Source organism: Indicator indicator, chromosome Z (genome assembly GCF_027791375.1).
Source record: "Indicator indicator isolate 239-I01 chromosome Z, UM_Iind_1.1, whole genome shotgun sequence".
Classification (NCBI taxonomy): Eukaryota; Metazoa; Chordata; class Aves; order Piciformes; family Indicatoridae; genus Indicator; species Indicator indicator.
In genome coordinates this window covers 74,004,129-74,020,429 of record NC_072053.1, presented here as the reverse complement: position 1 = coordinate 74,020,429, position 16,301 = coordinate 74,004,129, and the positions used below count along the sequence as shown (strand labels likewise).

The following is a 16,301-nucleotide window of genomic DNA, read 5'->3' as shown; positions in this document are numbered from 1 at the left end:
CAGAGGAACCATAGTGTGTCACTGTTGAAGGTGTTAGATCTTGCCACCTCTTGAGCACAGACATTTATGAAAGTCAGGGACTGAAAACTGGCATTCTCATAGCATTCCTGCTCTCAACTTACTTCTCAGTCTATAACATTCAACCCCCATTGGCAACTCCTGCTCTTGGCACCTAGCCTGTTGCTGTTCACAAATGTTACTTTTGTAAAACAAAACCATCTTTGTCAGTTTATATTGATTTGGGCAGTTCTCTTCAAAGCAGAGAACAAATGGTAAACCTGCTAATGTGCTTTCAAATCAATAATTGTCAGATATCAGCCTAACAAAATTATTTTTATCTCCAGACAGAGAAATGCCTACTTACTTTTCCATGTATCAATCCACTGGTTGCTCAGTTGATGCTAAAGAAGGGATCTTCACTGAACAAGTTGTTTCTTGCAAGCTTTGATCAACTTCAGGAACTTCTACCAGAGGTTCCAAGAAAAGTCTTAAAGGTTGGCCAAAATTAATTTCTGTATTAGGTCAATCTTTTTTCATTGTTGCAAAACAGGGGGTTTTATTTGCTACTACATGCATGTTTGCTGGTATATATATAAAAAAAATGTGATTTAGCATATCATTCGTATCTAAAATGTTGAGCCTGCTAGTCCTGATCAGATTATGTCCAGTCACCCTTATGTTTGATGAAGATGATAAAACATTTCTTTAACTGAAAAAACTTTGATCTGCCTCCTCTTCAACCTTCATCCTATTATATCAGTGTACATGATTACATCGTTCCCTAATATATGGAATGTTTTCCAGTTAAGTATTTCCAGGATTTTTTTTTTCTTTCTGTCTTTCTACATTCCTGCCTGCTTTCCACAATAATAAACTCACCACTTAAAAACTCAGTACATTCAAAAGAGCCCTAGAGGTTAAGGTGAATTCCAGTCACTAAAGTGTCAGCTCTGCAGTTAGAATTGTGTGCCCCTAATGTTTCAGCTGGGACAAGCCTGGGAAAACTATTAACTGATCATAGTCAGATAATGAAATGAAAAATGTACAGCTTCTACCAGTCAGGAAAATGAGAGGACAAACTTACACATCAGAAATATTCAGTTAAGGTGAAGAAGCAAGTGAACAGGTATTTGAGCGCTGATTATCAGCTTGTGCATGTTATTGTAATAACTGCATATGTGTAAAGCCTTGGTGACTGAAAAACACAAAAAGATCTCATCAGGTTCTTTCCACTATGATGCATGATTTGCATCAGTCCATTGCAGACACTACTTCTAAAAGTCCTGGGCTGTAGAAATAGAATAAGGATTAGGAAGAGAATAAAGTATGTTACAGGATTGATTCTCCTGTGTTTCAAGAGACAGGCTATTACTCTTAATTTAGACAGGTGGCACAGTATCTGCCTCCGCTTCTGTTTGGGTTAAGTCAATGTTGCTTTCTTTCCAGAAAACAAAACAAACAAAAATTCATACATCTTAGAATCCTAACAACTGGTTTAGCTTTTACTACAAATACTCCACAAGTATCTTTCTGTTTGGTTACAGCATTTTAGTGACATAACATCGTCATGCAGCTTAAATGCTGCTGCTCCATCAGAAACAGCAGTGAAAGACGCATCAGCTCCTGAAAACCAGAATAACTTCAACACCTTCTATCCAGATCATAAACATCAGCCTTCAGAGCTGCTTGCTATGGCACAAAACAGCGTTACAGGTAATATCTCTAATTACTAGGGAATTGTTAGAGCAAGTGAAAATCTGAATGCATTAGACTCTTTTATCTTCTAACTATGGAAAGGTCATTTATTCCAAGGAGACAGACTGCAATCACAATGCCCAATAGCGTCTTGGTTTTCAGTAAAATACAGAGCAATAAGATATTTTTTCATTCTCTAAACATAATGGTTCCAATTTTTCTCCACTAGGAACATCACATGTGAATTCAGAAGCCATAATTCCTCCATTGAATTCTCATCAGGGTTTTTCTTACTCTGATCTTCCAAGCTATCTCCAAAAGAAATCATGTTCTTCAGAAGTAATTACAAGGAGGAAGCAGAATTCCTCTGCTGTGCCTAAGGACTGTGAAGATTTTGCTCATCTAGATGTTACAAATTCTCTTTGTGTTCAAGGACAGCCCTTTACATTGCATTATAGCTCTGCTCATCCTTCAACAAACATTGCAAAAGAGGACTTCTTTGCAACTTTCAGTGATTATGCACCTCAAGAGAGCTCTAAGAATTTTCTAGAAGAATTTAGAGAGACAACATGTAAGAGCCCAGAAATTCCAATTGACCAGACTCCATGGAATGACTCTTTATCCACAGGCCCATGTGATTCATTTGCCTCTGATGGTTTTCTCTCTGATTTCCTTGTTGACCCAGCTGAGCTTCAAAATCTGAATTTTCATCAAATAGATAGAAAATCTAAAGGAAAGAGAAAACAAAGTCCGCCATTCTTGTGGACAAAAGAAAAAAATAAAACAGGTATGTCCAAAGCAAGCAGAATCTGCTGGAATTGTTTGTAACTCAGCTGGAAACAGAAATATCCGTAAGACTAGGTCTTACATTTTGTTCCAATAATTGTCCAGTCCAGGAGTTCCATTTTTCCTTTAGTAAAAAACCTACCTGCATGTATATTTCTTCTGTGGTAAAAGGTTCCCAAGTATTTATTTTATGGTTTAAGCATAACAAATACTTTAAAAAAAATGTATTGTTGCCATTCGTTTTCCTTGATAAAGTACTAGATAGGGTAGTTCTCCAATATTGTATGCTTCAGCCTCTTCTCTCTTTGACAGTTCCTGAAATATGAGTAATAAACACAACAGTGTTATTCTTAAAGACATGGGAAAGATTATTTTTTAAACATAGATTTGGACAGAAGGGAGAAGACTGGAAAGTATGTTTTCTAAAGAACAAAAAGTAGATTCAGCCATTCAGATACTGAAATTTAGATACTACTAATGGCTGGGATCTATTGTTGGTATTACTGGAGTAGAAATTTCACTCTGACAGTTTTCTAGGTTTGTTTCTTCTTTTTTTTTTTTTTTAATTAATGGCTCCAGGGCTTAACTTGAAATCATTCTAAAGCATATTTCTTCAAATAATGGCATGTACTTCAAAACTATGTTTGTCTGGAAAGTGTGTACAGTGCTTATATAAAATCTCCAGGCTTCCTCCTTTTTTTTTTTTTTTGGTAAGTTTTTCATCCCTAATTTATATTATATAATTAGCTTGAGACCTTTTTTGATAAGCCATAATATATATCCATTGAGTCTTGAAAGTAAGAAAGCGCTTTAGTGCCTGTCATACTAATTACTGCTGTATTGTGTGTTGTAGTATTTTTTTAACTCTGCTGCTTCCCTATAGGTGAGCTGCTGCATTCTTTAAAAATCCAAGGCTAACCTTCCTGAATGAAGTGCCTAATTCCTAGTACAGATAATTTAATTTATATTTTCTCTCTGGCTGCCTGTCATTAAGTCTCTTGATGGTATGGGAAAGTTAGCACAGCGTTATAATGCTTTCACTAATTAGATCATTCACGAAAAACATTGACATCATTACATTTCCTGGGCTGATTAAGGCTGTTATTGAAGTAAAGAGAGGAAAAGTTACTTGGATATGGTGAACTGCTTTTACTCTTCAGTATATGTAAATTAAAATGTTCATAGAGAAACTCTGAGCAGAGCTGTTGTCTTTCCTTTGGGATTAAAATTCAGACCTGGAGTACTGCTGGGTAGTTAACAGTATTTCAGTAACCTGTAACTGGCATTGTTAGTGCAAAATTCTACACACAATAGTTTCAGTGGATATCAAGGCAGATTCTTCTGGTACCACATTTTACAGTATTCTGAAAATGCTGCATTCTATGACTGATTACCAAGGGGCAATGGATGTAAACTACAGCACAGAAGGTTCCACCTCAACATGAGGAAGAACTTTTCTGTAAGGGTCACAGAGCACTGTAACTAGGTCCCCAGAGAGGTTGTGGGGTTTCCTTCTCTGAAGGCTTTCAGGACCCATCAGGATGCATTCATGTGCGACCTGCAGTAGATAGGGAGATTTGAATTGAAGATCTCCAGAAGTCCCTTCAAACCTGTAACATCCTGTGATCTGTGATAAGCTCCCTGTAATATTCTTGCCCTGCAGGGCAAAGGTACACTTAAATCTGAATTCCAAAAGAGGAAAAGTGATTATGTTGTTGTTGTTGTTATTTAGATTTTGGAATAATGGTCTTCTTTTGCTTTTTCTTTTCTCTTTTCTTTTTTCTTTTCTTTTTCTTTTTTCTTTTTTCTTTTTTCTTTTCTTTTTTCTTTTCACTTTTCTTTTTTCTTTTCTTTTCAATAATTCAGTAGCCAGGTGAAGAATAAGTATACTAAATAGGTAGGCATGCTAATGAAAATAACAACCCCCTTAATACAGTGAAAGCCTTCTGAAGTCCCCAATTTTAAGAAACGTGAAATCCCAAGTTTAAGAAATGTGTACAGAAGACTTAAACAGACACAGTGGGAACCTCCAATGATTTCTTTAGGCTTTAGATCAAACTTCTGTTAAACCACAAATAATTAATGCAAATACACCAAGCCAATATTTCCACAGATTAAATCCTTAGGTCAGTGTTAATGATTTTTGGCAATACAAGTATTTTGCTGTAAAAGTACTTGAATCATAAGAATGTAAGTAGCTTTTTTAAACAGCTTAGAAATATGATCATGTCTTTGGTTAAAATAATTAACTTTCACAATTACCAAACAGTTATGAATGCAATATTAATGAAATACAAATAAGCACTAGAAGCTTTACTGAAACGTTGTGGTTAAGCATAATGCAGGTTGATGTATTTATTTTGTATAAGATACTCTATTATCACAAGGCAGTATGTGTAAAACTGGTCCATAGCAGTAAGTAGTAGTTAATGTTAATCAGTGCATACTTAATTTTGTAGTAGTTGATAATCTTCATATAGAGCATACTGATTAAAGCTAAAATTTGTTACTGCTCATAGTTATGTCTGCATATGAGTTGTATTTGTAGTTTATCCTACAGTTTTTCTTTCTACTTATTTTCCAGATTCAGGATTTGCAGAAATACCAGAGTTCAAAAAAAAGAAATTGACTTATGAAAGAGTTCCTGGAAGAAGTGATGGACAAACACGTCTTAAATTCTTCTGAATGGAATGGAGACTTCCACATTACAATTTATTTTTTATATCCTTAAACTTTTTGAAGGGGAATAGATTTTTTTTTTTTTTAAATTATTTCTTAGAGAGAGCTTAGGGTTTGGAAATCCTTGCTACTGGAAGGTTCTTTTGTATGTTTTAAAAATTTTACTAAACAAACTAGTACCTTAACCATGGAGACTTACTGCTTCTCTGGTTGTTCTTATGGGTGATATAAAGATGCTTTGTCACTCTTCATGCAAAGAATAAAATATGAATAAAAAACCCAGATGTTGAAGCTCACAGTTTTCAAGGCACCTGTGTTTGCTCTCTGAGCATGCAGCTTTCCAGACTGCCAGAATCTCAAGGCTGCTCATAAAGTCTTAGATCTTTCCTGCACTTACAGCTGTGACCTTTTGTATTTGTCCCTTGGGCTCAATTCTCCTTCTTTCCTTCTGGCAGCTCCTTTAGGAACCATGTGATGAGTTCCTCAGCTGCCTTTAATCATAATCAAGCATCACTGTTGCAAGCTACAGAAGAGAGAATAGAACAGTACCCAAACCCTCAGTTTCCATTGAAAGATTTGGGAAGCAACTGGAAATGTGTGGGAGCAATGGTAGACAGTAACTCCACTCTGCTGCAGGAACAGACACACTTTGCACAGGCGTGCTTGCCAGTTCCAGAACATCAGTATCTGTTCAGCAGCCTTCAGCTGAGGCAATTCGGTTTATGGTTTATGCTCACAGTGAAACACTTTCCTGACATTGTGCCTTTATCAAGAGCATATTCACTCTCTGGATAAATAAAACCCACACTTAGAAGAGAAAGCTTTGATCTCTCAATAAAAATGGAGTGCTGATTTTTCGCTGAGATTTCCTAAAAACTGTGACAGCACTAACTGCAACTTCAGTTCACAGTAATATCCCCAAATTATTTGTACCCAAATTGTTTGCAAGACTTTAGAAAACACCTTTCAAATGTCACATAAAAAGATTTCTAGTAGAATTGCAAATGGGCCAATGTTTCCTTATTTTGCCTAGAATACAAGAAAGACTTAAATAAAAACTGCCATTTGCTTACTATTTCTGGCCCATTTTTGTGGTCACTTGATCTAGCCGTTTTCCATTTCTTTGCACCATGTCTTTGGCTCTGTTTTTCAGAACTGTCTCCTAAACTGCCAGGCCCAGGAATATGTTCTTTTAAGAGTGTAGCTTTACAAAGTCTCAGTCACAGATGACCACTGTGGAGAGAATTATAGCTGCCGCTGCCAACCTGTGTATTTTTGTCCTCCTTTCCCACAAGCAAAGGCTGACACCAGAACTTTCACAAGAACAGTCAGGGAAAACAGTCTCTGTAGATTACTGAAAACAAAGGCATGTTACCTACATTGAATAAGTAAAGAAAATTCAGGTTCTCTCTGCGTTAATTTTCCATTAGGTAGAAAAAAAATGTTACTGTACAACTAGTTACTGGCAACATAGTGGAAAATAAAGAAAAGGACTTGCCATGACCAGTTGTTTTTCAGCCTATTTCTTTTATGACTCTGTCTTTCAGATATATACACTTTGACAAATTTATCACATGACATTCTGCCTCCTCCTCTCTTCTCTTTAATGTAGAAGAAAACTACACCTGAACTATACAGATGCACTCTTTCCCCCCCTCCTAAATCATCTGTAACTAAGAATTAGGAAGCATCTAATTCTCAGACAGAAAGATGCAATACAGAAACTAATTACCAGTCCTCTATCAACAAACAGGGACACGTGGTTCTGGGATCAGATTTGTAAACTTCTTAATGACCAGGCAGGTGACACCTGTGGATGGAGAAGAGCCTTGCTGATGGGCTGTGAGAGATGACAGTGAGAAAAGGAAGCCATGTAGCTCATGTGAGGCACTTAGCATGCAGATGTGTGTGCTCAATCTATTTCACTGTGGATGTCCTGTGGGACCTGCTGCTCTAAGACTGGTGTGAAGACTGCAGCATGTGAAGAGTTGAGACTTCAGCAGACACCCCTTTTGGAAGGTCTTTGGCAAAAGAAGTTAAGATGTTGTCCACCTCACTGTGGGGTCAGCAAAATGTGATGCTTGTCCCTGTCTAAGCCACCCCATAAAAATAATGCAAAAGCAGATACACCTGCAGCTGAAGACAAGACATTGTCCTATTGATTGAGCAGGAAAGAGACCCTGTTCTGCTGCTTACAAAAGCAGACAGCTGCCCAGACTCACTTGTCAAGTTCCTTGGTTAAAAAAAAAAGCGGACCTGCAAAAGCTGTGCTGCAGAGACACAGGCTGCTTCGCTGAGCCAACACAACCAGTGGTGGCATGCTTCATGTAACTGACCCCCCTCAGGCACCCAATGAGCCTCAACCAACCCTGTTCTGGAGCTCATTCTGACATCCAAATTTCTTCACAGAGAGTGCCCTGGGAGGGCAGAGGTGACATTGCTGTCATCCCTCCCCCTGTTATTACCCAGCAGTTCAGCTCACACTGGCCTGAGAAGAAAGGGGGACAGCAAGCACACCCCTCTGAAGGGACCAGAATTTGTGTTTTCCACTTGTGAGACTGTAGACTAAGGCACACCAGGGTGGAGTGCTCCTGTTCATCTAACTGCTGCTGCATGGGTCGTTCCATTTGCTGCTGATGCAAGACATGGATACAGTCAGGACCTGCAGTATGCCCACAGTGCTGCTTCTCCAACGTGTTGACCACGGTGCTCCAGCTGAAATACATGGAGCTGGGCAGGGCAGCCAAGAGACAGCAGCCAGCTGATTGACTGTGGCTTCTCTCTCCTTCACACTATAATTTGGCAGCTCCTTATGCCAGCTCCGCAGGCTTCAAGTGAGGACACGAAGCGGGAAACCATAAGCAGGAAGGGGGCATGGGGAAAGAAACATGTGGAAACAGAAGCAGGTTTCCTTATGGCAGGTAAAAGGCCTTGCCAGGCAGGGAGTGGCCAGCAGCCAGGTGCTGGCTGTTCAAAGGCATTTGATGCACACTTTTATCCCTCTCCCTCCTTCCCTAACGTTTTGACCTCATTCTGAGCCTCTGGTCACCTCTGTGCACATAAGAACAATCATGCTTCCTCTAGACTTCTGCCGTGTGTGCACGTGTCCAGTACTAGAAAAAAGTTTCCATATTCAAATAGCTTACAATGAAAGGAAGCCAGAGTGAAGAACAGCTCTGCAGGGAGGATGTTTTCTTCCGTAATAAGAGGCACAATGCATATTCATCATGTTACGACTCTCATATCAGTGTCTTCCTGCAGGACAGCAAATATGAAAATCTTGTGACAAAGACTGAACTGCCTGGAGGACATTCATTGTCCCATTTCAGTTAATGTCAAAGGAAATTAAGTGCTCAGCAGGCTGCAAAGTTCATTCTTACAGTTTCAAATGTAAGCCTGACAACATCACTAATTAACACAAAAATGGTAAATGGCTTTAAATGTGATTTTTCTCTAAAATTACAACAGCAACCTTCTCTTCCCAAAAAGCCACACAGCTTGAAGCCCCCCATTTCCCATTGCAGATCACAGTATCACCTTCATGACAATATCTGCTCTTTGTTACAATTAAACAATGAGTTCAAAGCCAGTAGGGAAAGGACTTTTATTTCCAAATTTCTAAAAGATTAATACAAACAATAGAAAGTAGACAAAACTAAGAACCTATTTAAAAAGTTAGATGTCCTTGTAAAAGTGCTATATAAAAACCTGAAGTCAAATGACCAAGCACATTTTAGTAAGTTTCACATCTTGCAAACTTTGACAATTGTGCATGCAGCTACCTTTCAGTGTTCATGGACTTCTAGTGGCTTTTTGCTCACATTTTAAACATATCAGGGTGTGCCGAGTTTGCGTGTCTGGCAAGGTTCTGGGAAGCAGAATTGGTGCACTACTGGTGTGGCTCCTGTGAGAAGCTTTGAGAAACTCCCCCGGCTCCCAGCTGGACTCACCTCTGGCTAAGGCCAAAACAAGCAGCCCTCTGCAATAACCTGTTTAAGAGCTGAAAAACCTGTTGGGCGGGTTCTTTTGGTTTTGAAGAGGAGTGGGACATGAGAAAGACAATAATGCAGACAAGGAGGGCAGTGAGGAAAGAGGTATGGCAGAGCAGCCATCGCCTTTCAGCCCATGGTGAGATGGGAGACTGAGTGCTTGTGGCCCTCAGATCAACAGTGGGGCAAATCCCCTTTGCAGCCCATGGAGAAAGCCATGGTCTTGAGGGAAGGCTGTGCTGGAGTGTTTTTTCACTGGGAGGACCACAGCCCATGGCAGAGACCAACGCTGGTAGGAGTTCATGCATGACTGCCTCCCATGGGATGGACACCACATTGCACCAGGAGAGGACTGTGAAGAAAATGTGAGATCATTTGTATACCAAATGGGTGCCCTGGTGATAGTAAAATACAGAGAAGGCAGAGCTACTGAATGCCTTCTTTGCTTCAGTCTTTACTGCTAAGACCAGCCCTCACAGGAATCCCAGACCCTGGAGGTAAAGGAGAAAGTCTGGAGAAAGGAGGACTCTCCTCTGTTTGAGGAAGGATCAGAGATGAGTTAGGCAAGCTGGACACCCACAAACCCATGGAACCCAATGGGATGCACCTACAAATGTTGAGGGAGCTGGCTCAGTCATTGCTAAGCCACACTCCATCAACCTTGAAGGGTCATGGAGAACAGGAGAGGTGCCTTAGGACTGGAGGAAAGCCAGTGTCACCCCAATCTTCAAAAAGGACAAAGAGGACCTGAGAAATTATGGGCCAGTCAGCCGACCTCCATCCCTGGAAAGGTGATGGAACAGTTTCTTCTTGATGTTATCACTAAGCATGTGGAGGAAAAGCAGGGTTATCAGGACTGGTCAGCACGGATTCACCCAGTGGAAATCATGCTTGGCCAATCCAATAGCCTTCTAGGATGGCATGACCAGCTGGGTAGATGAGGACAGAGCAGTGGATGTTGCCTATCTTGACTTCAGTAAGGCTTCTGACATAGTCTCTTGTAACATCCTCATAGGTAAGCCTAGGCACAGTAGGTTACATGAGGAGACAGTGAGGTGGGGTGAGAACTGGCTGAAGGACAGGGCTGAGAAAGTTGTGAACAGAGAAGTGAGCATGTGAAAGAGGGAGGGGTGCAGAGAAAATGTTGGGGTTTTAATATGATGATGACGATAATTGGTGAGTGAGCCCTCCTTGTCCTTTGCCTCAGCTGTTCAGCCATTTGTTCTGTCTTCTCCCTGTTCCGCTGAAGTGGTGTAGAAGTGAGCAAGTGTTTAGTGCCAGGTGGGTGGGCTTAGACCATGACAGAAAGAAATTCCACCAGGGCAGTACCTTTACAAATATAAATTAGCAGAAGTATTACAGATTAGTTTTGTAAGAAACGTGCCTTAGTAATCAAGCCTGTGCTACACGCTGTGTCCAGCAGTTTCTCATGTGTGTCATCTATGCACTTGAAAAAAAAAGCATAGCTGGTTCCAGGTCTTGCTAAGAGAAGGAAAATTCCCCCCAAGAACATCACTTGAGTACTAACAACATTTAGTTTTATACTCCAACAAACCACATTTTGGATGTTTTCCTTTGGATTTTTTTTTTTTTTTTTTTGCTATCGTTCTGGTGTAACAGTTTACCAAGACAGGAGTAAGTAATGTGGTAAAAATCTGTGTTTTCTGAAATGTAAACTTCTCAGGTAGTATCTACGTTGTTAGCCCAAGGTAGTAACAACAGTGACGATTATGGAAAGAGTAAGAGTTACATTAACAAACTTTCAGAACATTAGCAAAAGATAGTGAAGTACAAATACACAAGAACAAACATAAATATCTAGGACATTGTTTTAGCCTCACAAAAGTTAGGACACAGAGAGAGACTTCTTTTGTGGAGGAAAGCCCGTTGTCATTCGTGTCATGCTTGAAGGCAACTCTCCGATGACCTTCCCTATAAGAAGAAAAAAAAAAAAGCTTATTAGATGCTGTATTTCTAAGCTGATACATCTCTCTTACAAATTGTAACACAAAGGAACTTAAGAACAAAAGAAAAAAGAACTAACCCACACTAATAAAAACTGAATAACCACTTTCATTTGTTGGATTAGTATGTTGTTCCTTGAATATTACAAACATTTTTAATTGGCTTTTTTAGTTTGCTCTCATTTTTTATGGTCCTAAGATAACTCAATAGTAATAGACTAGATAATTGATCTATCAATGAAAGATGACTAAATAAAATCTTGGCCTGGGCTAGAAAAGTATCATAAATTAACCATCCAACTCATTTGAGAAAGTATTTTGCATCCTGTCAGGAAGATACAATCAAACTTGAATCCTAGAAATACACATACACACACAAAGACCCAACAACCTAGAAAGGTTGCTTCATTAACAGAGGAACGCATGCAACAGTCATCAATTTTATCTTATTTGCAAAAATAACTAAGGGTAGCATCTAGATTAAGGAAACCTTCTGCTTATGCTTCCTTCCCCCCAAATTTTTCCAGAAGAACATCTCATGCTCAGTTGCTCTCCCTCCTCAGGTTCAGTCCTGTTTTGTCAAACCAATGCAGCAACAATCAAAACCACACTGCTGATGAGGCACAAGGACATCTGCAAGCTCAGGAACCCTGGCAGCAGAAAGGGGAAAACTTTACAAATACTCTGTGTTCTAGTTTAAATTCTGCCCTTAAAGAAAACATTGATTTTCACTTTGATAGCACTCTCAAAGAAAGGACAGAATTCAGTGGTTCTTCCTCTCTCTGTAGTTTTTTCAGCTCTTTTGCAGGAACTATTTTTATTTTCCTTTTTAAAGAATACCCTCTCCTGAACATCCTACTTCCACGCTGCTTTCCACACTGAAAAAATAAGATTTTTCTGACGTAAGTTATTGGGTGTGTTCTTGCCCAAGTCTGCTAGCACACACGGCCTTTCTTACTCCTGCTTCCATCACTGGATATAAGTCAAGGTGAGATTCCATAGGGCTCTGAGTGACCTGACCTAGTTGAGGATGTCCCTGCTCACTGCAGGGGCGTTGAACCAGATGACCTTTAGAGGTCCCTTCCAACCCAGGTGATTGTATGATTCTACGCTGGAAAATCTCCTGCCCACCCACCCAGCAGATGTTGCTCAAGCAGGAGCAACACAGAATGCTAAGGCAGAGAGAGTTTAGGGGGTATCTCATCTTTTAGGCCCGTGCTGATACAGGTTACAAAGGACATGACTACAGATTGCCTCAGCTCCTCTCTGCTTCCACCACTTTTGGTGCAGCACCAACAGACAGCTAAATGAACTGCAATCTGACAACACTGAAGATAAAATATATTCTAACAAGGTCCTTGCTTAAGCTGTGAGCTAGATGTCAAAACACAAGCAACTGCCACAGCTTTGTCCACTTTCTTCGAGCTGGGGACATGACTGCTTTTTATGTCCAGCTGTGTCAAATCACAGCTGTGATCCAATGACAATTTTTATTATTTTGGATGCTGCTAACGACCGTAGAGATGTTCAAACACGCACAAAAAAAAAACCCAAACAAAACAAAATAAAAATAAAACAGACAAACAGAACCCAGAAAACAAACAAACGACAAACAAAAAACAACTCCTGAGCGAAACACCTCTACAAAGAGTTGCACTAAAGGGACCGGCTTCAATTGCCACATCTAAAAGAAACACAAAACAATCTGGAGAGCCTGCAGGGAAGTGATGAACACTTTGCTACCAAGAAATCAACATTCAAACAACTTTCATTGTGTGCCCTTGTCTAGAGCTTGAATTTCAAATGAGAGTTGTTGCCATGGTATCAAAGACTTTATTACCTGATTTTAGAGTAGGGCACAGGATCGGGGTTCACGAAAGGGATTGCTCCCGGCAGGAACCCCAACAAGCAAGGCATCTTTGCAGGCATTTTGCATACAGTACTGCTGGAGTTCTGCAGCTGCCTGAGAGACCTGTATAAAGAAAAACAAAAGCAAATCCAGAGAGGAAACTAATTCATTCACAAGCATCTATTAGGCATTTCCTCTTGAAGAACCATTATCAAACAGAGCTGGAGGGCAGCCAAATCAGCTCTTGGATTCTAAAACATCAAGTAAATGAGCACAGAATCACATTTACAAAGCTCCAGTGAAACACACATGAAATACTATGCCAGTGGTAAGCCAGAGAAGCACACAGGACTGAGGTCCAAGATGATAGAATTCTCCTTATTAAAATACACAAGGCCACAACCACACTATTTCTCAGTCGACTGTACTTTTTTGCTGGTTGATATCTGAACTCTTATATCCCCACATAATTTACAAAAAGGATTTTTATTTCCAAATTGCTAAGCAAGACAGAATATAACAAGGCGTAAGAGGAAAAAGATTAAGACCTTTTTAAGTCCAAATTGCCACCTTCCTCTGGTAGGGAAGTAAGAGCTTCAAATCCACACTTTACCCCTCAAAGGGGACCGTTCAGAGCTGCAGAACAAGCCCAGGAATCCAAAGGAAAGATGCCTCCAGCACTGAACCTTGCTCTCCCTACAGACAGTGAATCAGACATGTGCTTGCACCTTTGACAGAAAACAGGAATTTCTAATTTCCCAATTGCTCTTGAGGAGAGTGCAAGGAGAAGCACCCCTACATGGGGTGCTTCCCTTCCTTGAGAACCTCTTTCTGGAAGCAGCAAAGATCTCCCACCTTGGACTCCCTGCAGCATTAGGACTCTTGCCTCAAACACAGTGCCAACTGCTTGCTGGTATTCAACCGTGCACCACACAGCTATCAGGCAGAGGTGCCATCAGCCAACACTGATCAGGCCAAGGCTGCATGGAGCCTTTCCTGGGAAAAAGAGCAGCTTGATTCAGGGCACAGCTTGCTGCATGAGCACAGTACACTTAGCAGCTCCTCACCACACCTCCCTGCACTTTGCTGCTGACCTCTGCAGCATGTACTGAGCTGTGCATGTCCTGGTGCTTCCGGAAAGACACAAACCTGATTTTTGGCACCTGTGTGAGAATTATCCATACAGCAGCATACTGCTGTTCTAGGAGAGATCTGCCTATTCTTAGGCTGTAAATACTCTTATGCCCCTGTAACATCCTTCACTCCGTCAGTTCCCACAAAGAGTTTCTGCTGTATTTCATCACAGGACAAACAGACTCCCTGCAGCTGCCTCCTGAGTGTAAGACGTGTGTGGGTACTTCTTTCCTACTTGGTTTCCTCTTTCTGAAAATATTGTTCCTGTCTGCTTTTTCAGCTAGCAGGGTAAACAAAATCACCACTGGAACTTTGTAGTATGGCATGTATTTTTTAAAATCCTTTCATATCTAGCTTCCGTCTGAAAACACATTGTCTATTCAAAGCAGGCAAAACAATGTTTTCTCCTATCTCAGAGCCTGCTAAAACTGACCCAATTGTTTTGCTCACCAGCTGAATACACTACTCACTGGTTTTACATTGCATGTCAAGAAACCCAGGTGATGCTTTTTATGAGACATGTTTTTAATCATGCATCATTTCACTTGTGAAAAATACATGAAGAGGTCCCTAGAGCAGCAGATCTGGAAAGGGGCTGCTGTGCACAACGCTGCAAGAAAGATGAGACTGAAGCTTCATCAAAGCCAAGCCTCCCTGGAGTACATTCAAACCCGGAACAAATATGTATACTTCAGAAGTGCAGCTCCTGAATGTGTTCCCCCCACAAAGAAACCCTCAATGAACCATTATATTTTAATACCCCCTTCTTGCCCCAGAAATGTGGGGAGGGGGTTATGCCTCAAAATGAAACAGTGGTCCAGGCTATGGCTGATGGCATAAAGCAACAGAAATGTTTGGTCAATCACTTCTGTGTCAGACAACATCCACCTTGCCACAAGAACCTACATTTCCACTCTTCATTGTGTTGTTTCTCACCAGTTCTCACACATGACTGCAGTGATAAACTGCAGCTACTTCCAGTGAATCAAATATATGCTGGTTGAGTATTCGCTAATAAAAATTCACTAATATTAATGATTTGAATCATAGAATTGTTTTGGCTGGAAAAGACCTGTAAGATCATTAAATCCAACCAGCAGCCTGCGACCACTACAGCAGCTAAACCACATCCCAAGGTACCATGCCCATGTTTCTTAAACACCTCCAAGGACGGTGACTCCACCACCTCCCTGAGCAGCCTGTTGCAACGCCTGACCATGATTGGGATGACATCCAAAAACCATAGCGGTTTCACCTTGCAACAGGCAGTTCAAATTTTCAGCAGAACAATGAGAATAATGAGAAAAAGGCATTTAAGTTCTTTTTTAAGTCAGTTAGCCAAGTCCCTGCAGCTCAGTGTACTGACACTGTCCCCAGACTGAGGAAACTGATGTTTTGGGACTGCCCAGAGAAAAACGTCAAATGAATGGAGATAACGAGAGAAGAGGAAAGCACAGGGTACATATTAATTTGACCTTCATCGCTTCACAGTCTATGCCGGATCGTGTGAGTGGCAGCGAAGCGTCGTTTTCACAAAGCAGCAATGGACAGCCCCCTCCTGCCGGGACCCGAGCGCTGCCTCCCAAAGGTCTCAGCGGGCGGAACTGGGCTGCCAGGGCGAAAGAAAACCCCACCAAACTCAACCCTGAGGAGCTGGCGGATGACACGGCCGCCCCACTAGCCTTCCTTTGTCTGTAAAGCTGCAAGCAGGAGAAGGTTCATGCATGCGTAGAAAATCTGCAGCTCACCCGGCGATGTCAGTCAGCGGATGCGGACCCGCACACGCTCCCCACGCCAGCCCCGCCGGCCGGCTCCGCGCGCAGAACGGCTGTCGTCGGCCCCACCTGCCTGTGCAGCACCCATGAGAGGCTCCTACATTATTTATCACAGCTCTCCCTCGCCGTGAAAGGCTCCCATCCCGCGGGGCCGGCAGCCTCGGTTCGGAGCACTCCCGGGCACAGGGGAACCCTCGTCCCCTTTGCCCACGACTCACTCCCAGGGCAGGCGACGCGGACAACCGGGGAAACAAGGTCAAGAGCAGCTCGTCTTGCGGCCCCGCCGCGCCGGGCGAGGCAACCACCGCCGCCCGTCCCGGGGGCCCGGACCCCACGTCCCGGCCCTCACCTTGATCCTCTCCACGGCCGCCTCCAGCTTCAGCTGCTCCACCAGCCGCTGCATGGTACTCAGACTGCCGCCCGACGACAT

The 16,301-nt window shown here is 41.6% G+C and overlaps 2 protein-coding genes across 2 annotated transcripts in view; one reads left to right on the top strand and one right to left on the bottom strand.

The window, feature by feature from the left end:
- Positions 1–5,166, top strand: part of SHOC1 (shortage in chiasmata 1) — a 55,271-nt gene extending 50,105 nt beyond the window's left edge. Inside the window, exons 25-28 of the mRNA XM_054398116.1 lie at positions 345–494; positions 1,545–1,668; positions 1,898–2,482; positions 5,066–5,166. Coding sequence (XP_054254091.1) covers positions 345–494; positions 1,545–1,668; positions 1,898–2,482; positions 5,066–5,166 — 960 coding nt within the window. The remainder of the gene's footprint in view (positions 1–344; positions 495–1,544; positions 1,669–1,897; positions 2,483–5,065) is intronic.
- A 7,793-nt stretch (positions 5,167–12,959) lies between these two features.
- Positions 12,960–16,301, bottom strand: GNG10 (G protein subunit gamma 10). The gene is made up of 2 exons (XM_054397448.1): positions 16,221–16,301; positions 12,960–13,085 (listed from the first exon to the last, which is right to left on the bottom strand). Exons 1-2 carry the CDS (start codon positions 16,299–16,301, stop codon positions 12,960–12,962), a joined length of 207 nt encoding a protein of 68 aa, XP_054253423.1.